This window comes from Geotrypetes seraphini, chromosome 5 (genome assembly GCF_902459505.1).
Source record: "Geotrypetes seraphini chromosome 5, aGeoSer1.1, whole genome shotgun sequence".
NCBI lineage: Eukaryota > Metazoa > Chordata > Amphibia > Gymnophiona > Dermophiidae > Geotrypetes > Geotrypetes seraphini.
In genome coordinates, this window is record NC_047088.1 from 53,273,351 (window position 1) to 53,287,412 (window position 14,062).

The window sequence follows — 14,062 nt, forward strand, 5'->3', positions numbered from 1 at the left end:
AAAACTTGATATGAAACTCTGACCACAAAAATTTGATAAATTTAGAAAAAGTGTCCGGCTCCTGGGGTGGAAAGTCACTCTTAGAAGCCTTGCATTTGAGTTTCTTTGGCTGCAGAGGGTCCGCAGCCTGGCTGATGGAAGCATCAACTGTGCCAAGCCCTGAAAACAACAACGGCCACCCCTGTTGGGCTAGCTGAGCATTTGGGAGTAGGGGAGCTCAGCAGGAAAGAAGCTAAGTTGGGCACTGTAGCTCCCCCCAGCTGCGCTACATGGCATAAGGATGCTCTAAAAATGCTACATTTGCACAATTCTGGCAAGAATCCACATGGGGAGAATCTAAAGACTCCATCCCAGCAGATTTCCAGACAAAATTTCCAGTTTTGAAGACGCAGGGAACTTTAGAAAAAAGATCACTAAAAATGCAAGATGTCAAAAAATTCATGCTAAAATTGCAATATTTTTTACACTTCCCAAACAGTAAAAACAGCAATTTTAGGATTTTTCAGGAGGGGGAACATCCAGAAACCTTCAAAACACCACTTTTCCAACCTCCCCTGATTTATTCACTGTGACCAGACAAGATCAATGCTGCAGCCTGCTTTCAGTTCTCTCACAGTAGCTGGATAAGATACATCACTGCCACAATGCTGGGAATGCTTCTGCAAAGCTGATTTTCAGGCTGCCAGTCAAACCCTATGTCTGCCTGCACCTCCACTCCTGCAGGCCAATGGACGCACACTGGGACAGGCGGAAGCCTGACGACGCAGCCGGCACCCTTCGAGACCCCACCAAGACTCCTAAGGGTGCTTAACAGCCTGCACTCGACCCCTGATTAACAGGTAACACCACCTTAGTGATAGCCCTGAGCTCCAGAGAAACTATGCAGACTGGCTAACAGGTACCCAGAGGGATCGACCTGTCAGCTAAAGACTGAAGTCTGTGAATTCTCAAGCAAACAGAACTTCAAAAATGCTCCAGCACTAAAATACCCGAAAAGGAGACTAAATTACATTGCATTAAAATAATAAAATGGGGAGAGCAGAACAAACATCCTGCAGGCACGCATGCAGAAGGAAACAACTAAAGGTGAAGCTGGAGAGCCCAGTGAAGTATAACACAGGCAGAGTGAAAAATCTGGAGCGGATTCTTTCCGCAGCAGAACACGGCTATACGGAAATAACCCTACTCTCTAGAACAGTGTTTCTCAACTCAGTCCTGGAATACCCTCTTGCAATTCAGGTTTTCAGGATATCCACAATGAATATGTATAAACCTACTTTGCATACACTGCCTTCATTATGTGAAAATTTATTTCATGCATATTCATTATGGCTATCCTGAAAACCTGACTGGCAAGGGGGTACACCAGGACCAAGTTGAGAAACACTGGTCTAGAATGTCTCACTTATTGCACTGGAAGAACAGTTTAGTTTTCTTTCCTTCATAACAAGATAGGCAGGAGATTGGTGTGATACTAGGAGACAATTTCTAAATAGGGGCAGGGAAGAGCGTTGTGTTGGTATGTGCAAATACCAAAAAATGGCTGTAATAAATGCAAAACCCTTTCCCCCAATGGTGCTGTTAAGTTCCTATCTTTGATGCAATACTATTATAACTATCTCTTCTAAGCTATGTGGATCAGAAGACAGCTAGGTTACCGCAATGAATGAGACATCAGCAGCATTGCTGTCAACTGAGGTAGGTAAGAATGTTGAGATTTATGGTGTAAGCAGGAGCCTCCAAAATCCTTGCACTAAAAGGAACACCAAATGCTAATATGCACATGGCTATCCTGTTTGTTGACAGACACCACTTCTGGGTATGGTCTTATATGAATGGCTTAGCATTTTATAGTTGTGGGGATGTATATGTGCCCAGCTATGCATGGGGTAAACTAGGTTATAAAGTGACTTCAAAGAATGCATAATTTCTACTGCTGCTGCTACTACTACTGCTGCTAGTTATCATTTCTATAGTGCTACTAGACAGTGCTGTACATCAAAACATAGAAGAGACAGTCCCTTCTCAAAAGAGACAGACAAACTAGACAAGAAGGTGCATCTATACACAGAGCTCAGATGGGGGAATTACAGGTGGGTTAGAATTTGGAATTGAAAGCAGCATCACAGAAGTGGGCTTTGAGTATGGATTTGAATACTGACAGAGAAGGAGCTTGACATGCCTTTCTCATTCTCCTCTCTCCTTGTGCCTGTTGTGAGCTCTTAAAATCCCCTCAACCTTAATCCAAAAGAGAAGCTCAAAACCTGGAACAGAATTGGCTGGGTTTGGTTCTGGCAGTGCTTCCCAAGCATACTGTTTTGGGGATAGCCAGCACTTCCTCTTTTCTTAGTTCAATCCTGCTTGAATTGGGCCAGGCTCTGCAATATGGGAAGCTAAGCTTTCAGCCCATCTTCCTGAGGGATATGGGGAAGAAGAAAAGCTACAGATACTATTTTGGAGTCTGTTTCAGCTCCCCCTCACACTGTTAATTTGTTTCATTGGTCTATTTGATTCTTCTTTATCTTTCAATAACCAGGACTCCCAATTGCTTAAAAAAGGGTTCTATTGGTTGAGACATATTCGATCCATTAGTTCTTTTTTAGACTCTCAGGCTTTACATACTCTTCTACATGCATTTGTCCTTTCTAGGACTGACTACTGTAACTTAGCATATTGTGGTATTTCTTCTGTTAGTTTACACGGTCTTCAAACATTGCAGAAATCTGCAGCTAGATTTCTCTGCAAAGCTAAACTCTATGACCACGTTTCTCAACTGTTGATTCGTCAACACTAGCTTTCAGTACAGGTGCTTTTTCAAAATATTATCTCTCACCTTTAAAGTTTTACATATAGGCCAACCATCATATCTAGCTTTAATTACTATTCCTTACACACCAGCACAAGCACTGTGCTCCCTAGATTCTAACAGATTAGTTCTTCCACCATCCATATTAGCCCGTTATGAATCCACCCTTGCTGCTGCCTATTTTTTCATCTCCCCATTTCTCTGGAACAATCTTCCACCACACATAAGTGCAAAACTTTCATTTCCTAGATTTAAATCACTTTTAAAAGCATTTTACTTTCAAAGAGCTTTCAATGTTTCCATAGACTGAAGACTCATAACAGCTTGATTTGAAGTATTGGCTGGAGAACTGCAGCAAGTTATTTTAGATATGAAGTTTATTTTTATATAGTTTTGAATGGATTTCCAGTGTGATTGTTTTACTTTACTTTCTTAATCTGGCATTCCTTTTCTTTTAATATAAATTGTTTGTTTTGTAAGCTGTTGTGACTTTTGACACTCAGCGGGGTATCAAGTACACAATAAATATAAACATTACCCCAAGGTTGCGAGACAAGACAGGGAGGATGAGGGCATTGCTCAAAGAATAGAGAACAGGGAAAGAGGAGAGATGGGCTTAGGTAGGAAGATAATTTCCAAATTATCCTTTGCTTGATTTCTTTTTCTTTGCATGAATGCTGTGGAAAAACGTACTTCCCTTACTCAATTAGTGTCAATCTTCTCAGACATATCTGATCAATTTCTTTGACTGGGTGGCCAGAGAATTGGATAAAGGGAGCCCTCTACATTGTGGTGTATTTAGATTTTAGCAAATCCTTCCATTGTGTTCCACACAAACATCTAATAAATAAACTGAGTGCCCTCAGTATGGTCTCCAAATAACGGACTGGGTCAGGAACTAGTTGAGCAGAAGGTGACAGAGGGTAGTGGTCAATGAAGATCACTCTGAGGAAAGGAATACTACCAGAGGTGTGCCTCAAAGTTTGGTTCTTTGACCTGTTTTTTTTAAATATTTGTAAGCGATATTGCTGAAGGGTTGTCTGGTAAGATTTGCCTCTTTGTGGATGATACCAAAATCTGCAATAGAGTAGACACCCCTGATGGTGTGGAAAACATGAGGAAGGACCTAGTGAAGCTTGAAGAATGGTCTGAAATTTGGCAGCTTAATCTGAGGGAACAGTACATTTTAAGGGATAAAGAACTTTTGTGAATGAAAGAAGTGCAGGTTTGATAGTATGTGATGATCTAAGGTGGGCAAACAGGTTGAAAAAGCGACGGCAAATAAATAAATTTAAAAAAAAGAAATAAATTTTTAAAAAAAAAGAAAAAGCGACGGCAAAAGCTAGAAAAATGCTTGGATGCATAGGGAGAGGAATGGCCAGTAGGAAAAAGAGGCATCGATGCCCCTGCATAAAACTTTGATGAGACTTCATTTAGAATATTGTGTGAGACAATTCTGGAGACCGTACCTTCAAAAAAGATATAAACAGGATGGAGTCAGCCAGAGGAAGGCTACTAAAATGGTCAGTGGTGTACATCATAATGTGTAGAGGACAGAGTTAAAGATCTCAATATGTACTCATATACTTTGGAGGAAAGGCAGGAGATGGGAGATATGATAAAGACGTTTACATACATACATGACGTAAATACGCATGAGGCGAGTCTCTTTCAATTTACAGGAAACTCTAGAGTGAGAGGGCATGGAATGAAGTTAAGAGGTGATAGGCTCATGAGTAATCTAAGGAAATACTTTTTTACAGAAAGGATAGTAGATGCATGGAACAATTTCCCGGTAGAGGTGGTGGAGACAAAGACTGTCTGAATTCAAGAAAGCATGGGTCAGGCATGTGAGATCTTTTAGGAACGGGAGATAGCAGATGGTGCAAATGGGCAGACTGGATGGGTCATTTTGCCTTTATCTGCCTCATGTTTCTGTTTCAAAGCAAAATGTAAATTACTTATGTAAAATTATATTTAAAATGGGTGCATCATAATCTAGATTTTTCTTTTGAGAATGCAATAAATATACTCTAATAATAATGAATAATGAAACTCTATTCCCCTTCAATAAGAATATTGGTTTTTCTTCTTTTTTCCTTTTTTGTTAAAATTTAAGAGGAGGAGGAAAAATCTCAAGTGCTCTCTGGAAAGCAAGTAATGAATTTCGTCCTCTGTGATCAGAGCTATCATTGGTCAGTAAAAACTCCTCTACTTTATCTTTATGGATATTAGCAAAAAAGCTCTAAGGCTTAAAAATCCTTCAAACTTTCCACATTTCAGCTTACTGTATATACTCGAATATAAACTGAGATTTTGGGCCCAAAAATGGGGTCCTCGGTTTATATTTGGGTCAGCACTGACCAAGTCCCTCCTGAATCTGTTGCAGGCCTCTGCTGGGCCTGCTGTGAAACCTGGTGGTCCAGCAGGGGGCCGGGACAGGAGAGATCCCTTATATCTCCTGTCTGGCTGAGTCTACTAACTTTTACCTCCCTCCCCGGTGTTCCTTTTTATGAATTTTTACCTCCCTCCCGCCTCCCCCTGGTGGTCCAGTGACTTTCCTTCGCTCCTATTCATGCAGGGCGACTAGCTGATTGGCTGCTGTCCTGGCCCACTGCTGGACCACCAGGACTTACAGCAGGCCAAGTGGAGGCCTGCAAGGCATTGGGAGGGAGGGGGACAGGGTACAGAGACTGGCAGGGAAGGGAGTGAGAGGGACTGGGTGCAGAGACTGGCAGGGGAAGGAGGGGGAACAGGGTGCATGCAGAGCCTGGCAGGACAGGGCAAGGTAAGGCACTATACTTGAATATTAACCCCTCCCCCCTCGTTTATATTTGAGTCAACCTTTTTTCTTCCTTTTGGGGGGGGGGGGAAAGGTTGCCTCAGTTTATATTTGGGTCGGTTTATATTCAAGTATATACCGTATGCATGCTATAAACTTTTAGTAGCCACTTAGCTGGATTGAAAATGATCCGGTGCTCACTGGAGACTTTATTAGAATATATTTATAGCATTGTTTACAATTTAATCCAGTTATATTAGTTAATACTGGTAATCTTTGAGAATACAAACTATACTTGTATGGAAAAAGAGGAGACAGGCACTGCAACATACCATAAGTACACCAAACGACCACCAATCTGCACTCTGTGTGTGGCCACGTCTGTTTACCACTTCTGGAGCCATGTATTCTACTGTGCCACAAAATGAGTAAGCCTTCTTTTCTTGGTCTACTGATTCCTTGCTTAATCCAAAGTCTATAAAAAAAATAACTGCATTATAAAAATGCATCTAATAATCAACATTTTCAATATATAATGTTCCATCAGTCACTGAAAAACTAAGTAGCAGCTACTTTGCTCTCAGATATTTAATAATGATATGATGAAATAACAGAAATACATTGGCTAGATCAGGGGTCTCAAAGTCCCTCCTTGAGGGCTGCAATCCAGTTGGGTTTTCAGGATTTCCCCAATGAATATGCATGAGATCTATGTGCATGCACTGCTTTCAATGCATATTCACTGGGGAAATCCTGAAAACCCGACTGGATTGCGGCCCTCAAGGAGGGACTTTGAGATCCCTGGGCTAGAGCTATGCTTTGATCCTAATAATCCTAACCTTTTAATTCACATAAACTGTAATCATGCTAAAGTTAACTGAATTCTAAAGCACAGTAACCATGAGTCAGAATTTCTGCCTTCCATTCTTTTTCTCAACCAAGAATGATAATTTTAAGTCCCCCACCCCACATACAAAAGGGGATAAACTACATTAAGGGACAGAATCATTCTTGGATTTTGAACAGGGAAAGAGAAAGGGGATGGGACTTGATATACTGCCTTTCTATGGTTACAATCAAAGTGGTTTACATATTATACACAGGTATTTATTTTGAACCTGGTGCAGTGCGGGATTAAGTGACTTGTTCAGAGTCACAAGGAGCTGCAGTGGGAATTGAAACTAGTTCCCCCTGGTTCTCAGGCTGCTACACTAACTATTAGGCTGCTACTCCACTCCAGGATATGGCAAGGTCTCACTTCTATTGAAATTTCCTTAGAAGGGATTTAGTGCTTATTAAATTCAACTACCAATTTTAGGAACCATTTAAACAATGTAAAATCCTGTAAAACAAGCATTTAACTTCACAAGTCAGAAACATGTTTTAAAAGGCCTTTCAAGAGGTCTTTGTAGTTTGCTATTGCTCGCCTTTCCCCGCTGCCAGACTTCCCACCCCCGCCCTGCACTGTAATTCTTTCTGGCTGCTGGCAGCTTCAGCGCTGTAAGCACACTGCCTTTGACCTCCTCAGAAGTCTTCTGTCTACAGCGTTCTGCCTATGCAGGAAGAGGAAGTTTGCAACAGACAGGCTTCTGGGGCAGGTCAAAGGCAGCATGCTTACAGTACTGATGCTGCTGGCAGCCAGAAAGGATTACATTGCAGGAAATGGGAGGAGAGTGTTTTGTGGTAGTATTAGGGACGGGAAAGTGATACCAAATCCTGAAATGCAGTAGGAGGAGATAGAGCAATGCAGGTGACATCACATGGTGAAGAGAGACAATGTCTTGAGTTCAGGCACCTGAAGCATGTGAGCTGAAGAGGTTCATATGCGTGTGACTTGGAATGTCTGAAATGGCTGTGGTATATTTGGCTGCAAATACATTTGTTTATCTACACATTTTGTACGTATTTAAAACATCAAAAATTTTGCAAGCCTTTGTACAATGTCAGCTTTTCAGGTAATCTCCCAACTTGGATGTCCCTTGTTTGACTCAATTTTCCTATGCACAAGGGAACTTTTAAATCTACTGAGGACAGGGAATATCTATTCAGCTTTAGCTAATCCCAAGAGATTACGCTAAATACAGGGTTTCTTCAATAAGAACCATTATAGTAAAATCAACTGATATGGATATTTAAACAAAACACTTAGCTAGATGATGAGAAAATGCTAAATTTTTGAGCGTGTGGAAGCATAGATTTTGGTCACCAAACTGCCTGTTTCTGGTAATTCAGAAGTCCTGAGTTCCAAGAACTTGTCCTCCTAACTTATTTATGTGTTACTGATAGTCCTACCTTCAAAGAATTCCCCATTGTAGTTATAATTTGTAAGTATGCTATGGTTTCACTAATGCTGCCTTATCTTTGAAGGTGTTTAGCTTTTATGAAGTAGGCCCAAGGGACTGTAATTTCTGATAGGCATTTACCAGTTGTATAGTCTACAATTACTAAAGAGAAAAGGTTACACATTACACTGGCCTTGTAATATAACCCAGAAGATGACTAGTCACCATGACTTCGCCTCTAGATCCTGCAATGAAATATGAAACTAGAAGGAATGATTGCTATGAGGTTCATTGTATTTACCATTTAGAACAGGGGTGTCAAAGTCCCTCCTCAAGGGCCGCAATCCAGTTGGGTTTTCAGGATTTCCCCAATGAATATGCATGAGATCTATTAGCATACAATGAAAGCAGTGCATGCAAATATATCTCATGCATATTCATTGGGGAAATCCTGAAAACCCGACTGGATTGCAGCCTCGAGGAGGGACGTTGACACCCCTGCTTTAGAACAAGGAAGCAGAGAGCACAAAGTATGCTCATATCAGATAGTCCCATGCTACAAAAATGTGGCATAAAAGGGAACTACAATATAGTATGAAGGATGGAGAGACAAAGTGTGGCTGCCTGCAGCATGCCTATCAGGACATGCTTCAAGGTACAATCTCTCTGACTCATTCATTAAGAGCCAATTAAAATACAGCAGATAAATACAGCATAAGAACATAACAGCAGTAATACTGGGATGGACCGAAGGTCCATCAAGGCCAGTATCCTGTTTCCAACCCAGGTGCCAAGTATCTAGCTAGATCCCAAGTAGCAAAATGGATTTTATGCTGCTTATCCTAGGAATAAGCAGTGGATTTCCTCATGCCATCTCAATAATGGCCTATGAACTTCTCTCTTAGGAAATTATCCAAACCTTTTATAAAACCCGCTAAGCTAACTGATTTCACCACATTCTCCAGTAATGAATTCCAGACTAGAGTTTAATTACACGTTGTGTGAAGAAATATGTTCTCTAGCTTGTTTTCAATCTACTACTTAGCAGCTTCATCGCATGTCCCCTAGTCCACAGTTTCTCAACACGAGAAACGCAAGCCGCTTGGGAGGGGGGGGTACGCAGCATGGGTCTCCTGCCCCCCTTCCTCTAGAGGCATTCCCCCCTCTGCCAAATCTGACCCGGAAGGCTTCCTTACGATGTCAGAGATGACATTGGAGGGAAGCCTTCCGGGTCAGCCGGGATGACCCTACAGTCTGGGTAACATCAAGCTAACTCAAGCGATGAAAGCTCTCCATCGTCTGCCACCCTGTCCAGAGTCTATACAAGGCACTGGCGCTAGCTTAACTGATGCAGAGCCTTTGAGTCTATCTGCTCGTGAAGTCCAAACGTGTCAAAGTGAGCAGAGCCGACAGGACCTTCCTGGGTGTGTGGACGTGATGGCTCTTTGTTGAAGTTAGTGCCAATGTCAGGCCCTGTGTGGGTATGGCAGTGGTGGGCGGCAGAAGGAGGAAGGTTAGAGAAGAAATGCTGGACTTGCCGGAAGTGGAAGGAGGAAAGAGGGAGCGATGTTGGACTGAGGGATGCAGGGGAATGGAGAGAGTTGGTAAGGCTGGCTGGTTGGCTGGGTGTGGAGAAATGTTGGACATTGATGGATAAGAAGAGGAGAAGGGATATGCTTCTTAAGGGATGGAGAAGAAGGGAAGAAAAAGGAGGAAATGCACATGGATGGAGGGGATGGAAGCAGAACTGAAGAGAGAGAGAAGATCTGCACATGGATGAAGAGAAAAAGAAGAGAGAGGAAGGAGGTACAAATGGATAAAGTGGAATGGAAAGAAATAGAGAGAGGAGATGCACATGGGGAAAAGGAAGAGGGGAAAGGATGCAGGAAGGAAGGGGCATGAATTTGGGACACAGAATGGAGGAAGGGAATAGAAAAGGAGAATTGTTGGGCATGAGTGTGTGAGAGGGAAAGAGATGGTGCACATGGGGAAAGAAAGAAATAGGAAAATTGTTGGGCATATAGAAAGAGAAGTGAGGTAGAGATGCACGGGGAAGAGAAGGATGAGAGGGAGAAATGTTGGATATGGTTGTGGAGAGGGAACAGTGGGACAGATTGAAAGGGATGCAAGGGGGTGGAATGTTGGGCAAAGTGGTAGAGGGAATGGAAAGTGGCATTTGCTGGAGAGGGGTGATAGAAGGAGAAATGTTGGGCATGGGGCTAATGGACAGTGATGCTGCATATGATATGGGGGATGAGAGAGGGAGAAATGTTGGATGTGGCAGTAGAGGGGGTAGGAGATATGCACCCTGAATCTTTCTCTCTCTCCCTTTCCCCACTCCCTTTGCAATAAGGGAGGGAATGACAGAAAGACAGTTGGACAGTAAAAGAAAGAGGGAGACATGTTGCCAATGGGGGTGGAGGAGAGAGGAAGAAAACATAGAAACATGATGGCAGATAAAGGCCAAATGGCCCATCTAGTCTGCCCATCCGAAGAACCATTATCTCTTTCTCTCTCTGAGAGATCCCATGTGCCTATCCCAGGGCCTCTTGAAATTCAGACAGTCACCGTCTCCACCACCTCTTCTGGGGACACTGTTCCATGCATCTACCACCCTTTCTATAAAAAAGTATTTCCTTAGATCACTCCGGAGCCCATCACCTCTTAACTTCATCCTATGCCCTCTCATTGCAGAGTTTCCTTTCAAATGAAAGAGACTCGACTCATGCGCATTTACATTATGCAGGTATTTAAAAGTCTGGATCATATCTCCCCTCTCCTGCCTTTCCTCCAAATTATACAGATTGAGATCTTTAAATCTGTCCCCATACGCCTTATGACCAAGACCACGCACCATTTTAGTAGCCTTCCTCTGGACCGACTTCATCCTTTTTATATATTTTTTGAAGGTATGGCCCTCCAGAATTGTACACAATATTCTAAATGAGGTCTCACCAAAGTCTTATATAGGGGCAACAATACCTCCTTTTTCCTACTGGCCATACCTCTTCCCTATGCAACCTAGCATCCTTCTAGCTTTCGCTGTCACCTTTTCAACCTGTTTGACCACCTTAAGATCATCCATACAATCACACCCAAGTCCCATTCTCCTGTCGTACTCATGGAGGGACAAAGAGAGATGTTGGTTGGGGGAAGGGAATGAGGTCTGAGGAGAGGAATATGCAGAAGGCAGAAAGAAAGAAATGTTGGATGCACAGTCAGAAGGAATTGCAACCAGAGACTTATAAAATCACCAGACAACAAAGGTAGGGAAAATTATTTTATTTTCAATTTAGTGATCAAAATGTGTCAGTTTTGATAATTTATATCTGCTGTCTATATTTTGCACAATATTTGTCTATTTTTTTGTAGCTGTTCCTGAGGTGACATTGCATATTTTAAAGTCATCTGCTTTGACCTCTTTGAAAAAAAAATGAATATAAATGATAATTAACATTTTCTCTGCATATAGTGTGCTTTTTGTTTTTTAATTTTGTGGTTGCCATTATGTATTGCTAATAAGATGATATTGTGTGTATATGAAAAATGAATGTAAGAAATTGCATTACAATTAGTACTATAATTAGTACTATTATTATGGGGGTGGGGTCAGGGGCTAAGCTTGGGCAGGGATACTCGGTTGATATTTGTTAGACATAGAGGGTACTTGGTTAGAAGAAGTTGAGAAACCCTGCCCTAGTCCTAGTATTTTTGGAAAGAGTGAACAAGCTATTCATATCTACCCTTTCCACTTCACTCATTATTTTATAAACCTCTATCATATCACCCCTGAGCCATCTCTTATCCAAGCTGAAGAGCCCTAACCGCTTTGACCTTTCCTCATAGGGAAGCCCTTCTCTGTACCTATTCTAATTCCGCTATATCTTTTTTCAAATATGATGACCAGAACTGCACATAGTATTTGAGGTGCGGCCGTACCATAGAGCGATCCAAGAGCATTATAACTTTATCACCTTTGTTTTCCATTCATTTCCTGATAATTCCTAACATTCTATTTGCTTTCTTAGCAGCCGCCGTATACTGAGCTGAGGGTTTCAACATATCCTCAACAATGACACCCAGATTCTTTTCCTAGGCAGTGATTCCTAACACAGAACCCATCAAATAGCTATAGTTTGGGTTCCTCTTTCCCACATGCATCACTTTGCACTTGTTCACATTAAACATCTGCCATTTTGATGCTTAGTCTTCCAATCTCACAAGGTCCTCTTGCAATTTAACAACTTTAATTAAATTTGCTGATTACAGAAAGTTGTTTATCTCACTAGTTATTCCTATCTCTAGATCATTGATTAAATATGTTGAAAAGAAGTGGTCCCAGCACAGACCCCCCTGGGAAACCCCACTATTTAAATCTCCACCACCCTTGAAAACCTCAGTATCACTCTTCTTACTCAGGAAACAATTTTAACCTTCGTTTGGCTAAAATGCTTAATTAAAGTGAATGATAATAAATTCAACACTAGTTAGAGATAACGGAGGATTTTCTAAAGGAGGAGGAAAAAGCCTCAGACTCGTGCCTATTGCTGCCAATTAGCAAGCAGATAGGCTTCAATTCCACAATTTCACCTCTGGAACCCTTTTTAAAAATCGGTGCCACATTGGCCACCCTCCAGTCTCTCTGCTATGTCTTTGTCTTCCCTGAGAGTCCCTTTTATTCCTCGGTCATCTAGTGGTCCCACCGATTCTCTTCCCAACTTCTTGCTTTTAATATACCTAAAAAGGTTTTTACTGTGTGTTTTTGCTTCTAGTGCAATCTTCTTTTCAAAACAAGACCTAGCCAAAGATATAATTGACACTGACACAGTTTCAAAGATCATGCCTATCCAAATACAAGCTTAGCAAGAAAGTCAAATGTAACTCTCTCAATGTGGTACAACATTCAGTATGTTGTATCGAACAGATAGATGATTTCCTATGAGCCCCAGGCAATCTAATATACTTTAGGGACTACAGAAGCTATGATGTGCATAGGGCAATGTTCCATCTAAGCTGTATGGCTAAATAGCCACACAGCTGTTCAGCCCTACTGCGCAGTCAGTGAGGATGAGAGAGAGAAAGGGCAGGCAGATGGGGAAGAGAGAAAGGGGCAGATGCTGATGGAATTTATTTTGTACCTAGGGCAATGGAAGGTTAAATGACTTGCCCAGAGTCACCAAGGAGCTGAAGTGGGAATCAAACCTAGTTCCCTAGGTTCTAAGGTCACTGCACTAACCACTAGGCTACTCCACAACTCCAGGGAGAAGAAAGAGAGGGGAAGACACTGAATGGAAAAGGGAAGAAGAGAGGGACAGATGCTGGATGGGAGCAGGAGAGGGAGCCTACACTGGATAGAAGGGGGTATAGAAAGAGGGAATATGCTGGATGGAAGGGGAGATAAAAGAAAAGAGCAGATGGGGAAGAAGACAGAGATACTAAGATAGTGAGGGAATTATAGGACATGTAATAGGAAAGCAGGGGTAAGGAAAAGAGATGGCAAATTGTAGGTAGACACAGTGAAAAGAGGAAAATTGAAAACTGAATGGTAAAAAAGAATTTAATTTAATTTCTATTTTTAATTTGTTGTTACTTTAAACTGGACAATGGTCTGTGTTCTGCATGTGTGAAAGAGACCTGTTTTTCTGGCTTGTTTAGTTTTCCAAATAAGTGTATTGATATTCTAGCACCCACTATAGTGCTGTCTTTTCCTAAGTAGGTCCTTGTTGTGTGACTCATGGAAGTTATGGTATGTTGGAATTGCTCTGTAGGTCCTGAGCGACATGTAGTATTTTGTATTATACCTGGTATTAGGATTTTGTTTTGGGATTTACACCACAGCTTCCCAAGTAATAGTTCAAGGCAAGTTACATTCAGGTACAGTAGACATTTTCCTGTCTCTGGAGGGCTTACAATTTAAAGTTTTGCATCAGATGCAATGGAGAGTTAAAGTGACTTGTCCAAGATCTCAAGGATAATCAATGGAATATGAACCCTGGCTTCCCTGGTTCTCAATCTGCTGCTCTAACTATTAGGTACAGTTTATAGAGATAATGCCTAACAGCAAATTAAAGGCTCGCAGAGCTGAAGCCTGGTGGCCATCTGGAAACCTACCTAAAATACTGATAGGTAATGGCTGCCAATAACCTCAGAATTTCTGTTACAGTACTACTGAACAGTACTGTTCACATGGTC

At 41.7% G+C, this 14,062-nt stretch overlaps 1 protein-coding gene across 7 annotated transcripts in view; it reads right to left on the minus strand.

The window, feature by feature from the left end:
* The window catches only part of RPS6KA6 (ribosomal protein S6 kinase A6), a 247,171-nt gene that overhangs the window by 112,221 nt on the left and 120,888 nt on the right, over positions 1–14,062 (minus strand). For all 7 annotated transcript variants that reach the window (XM_033946594.1, XM_033946591.1, XM_033946590.1 and 4 more), the window contains one exon: positions 5,921–6,063. In XM_033946594.1, the coding sequence (XP_033802485.1) occupies positions 5,921–6,063 (143 nt within the window). The remainder of the gene's footprint in view (positions 1–5,920; positions 6,064–14,062) is intronic.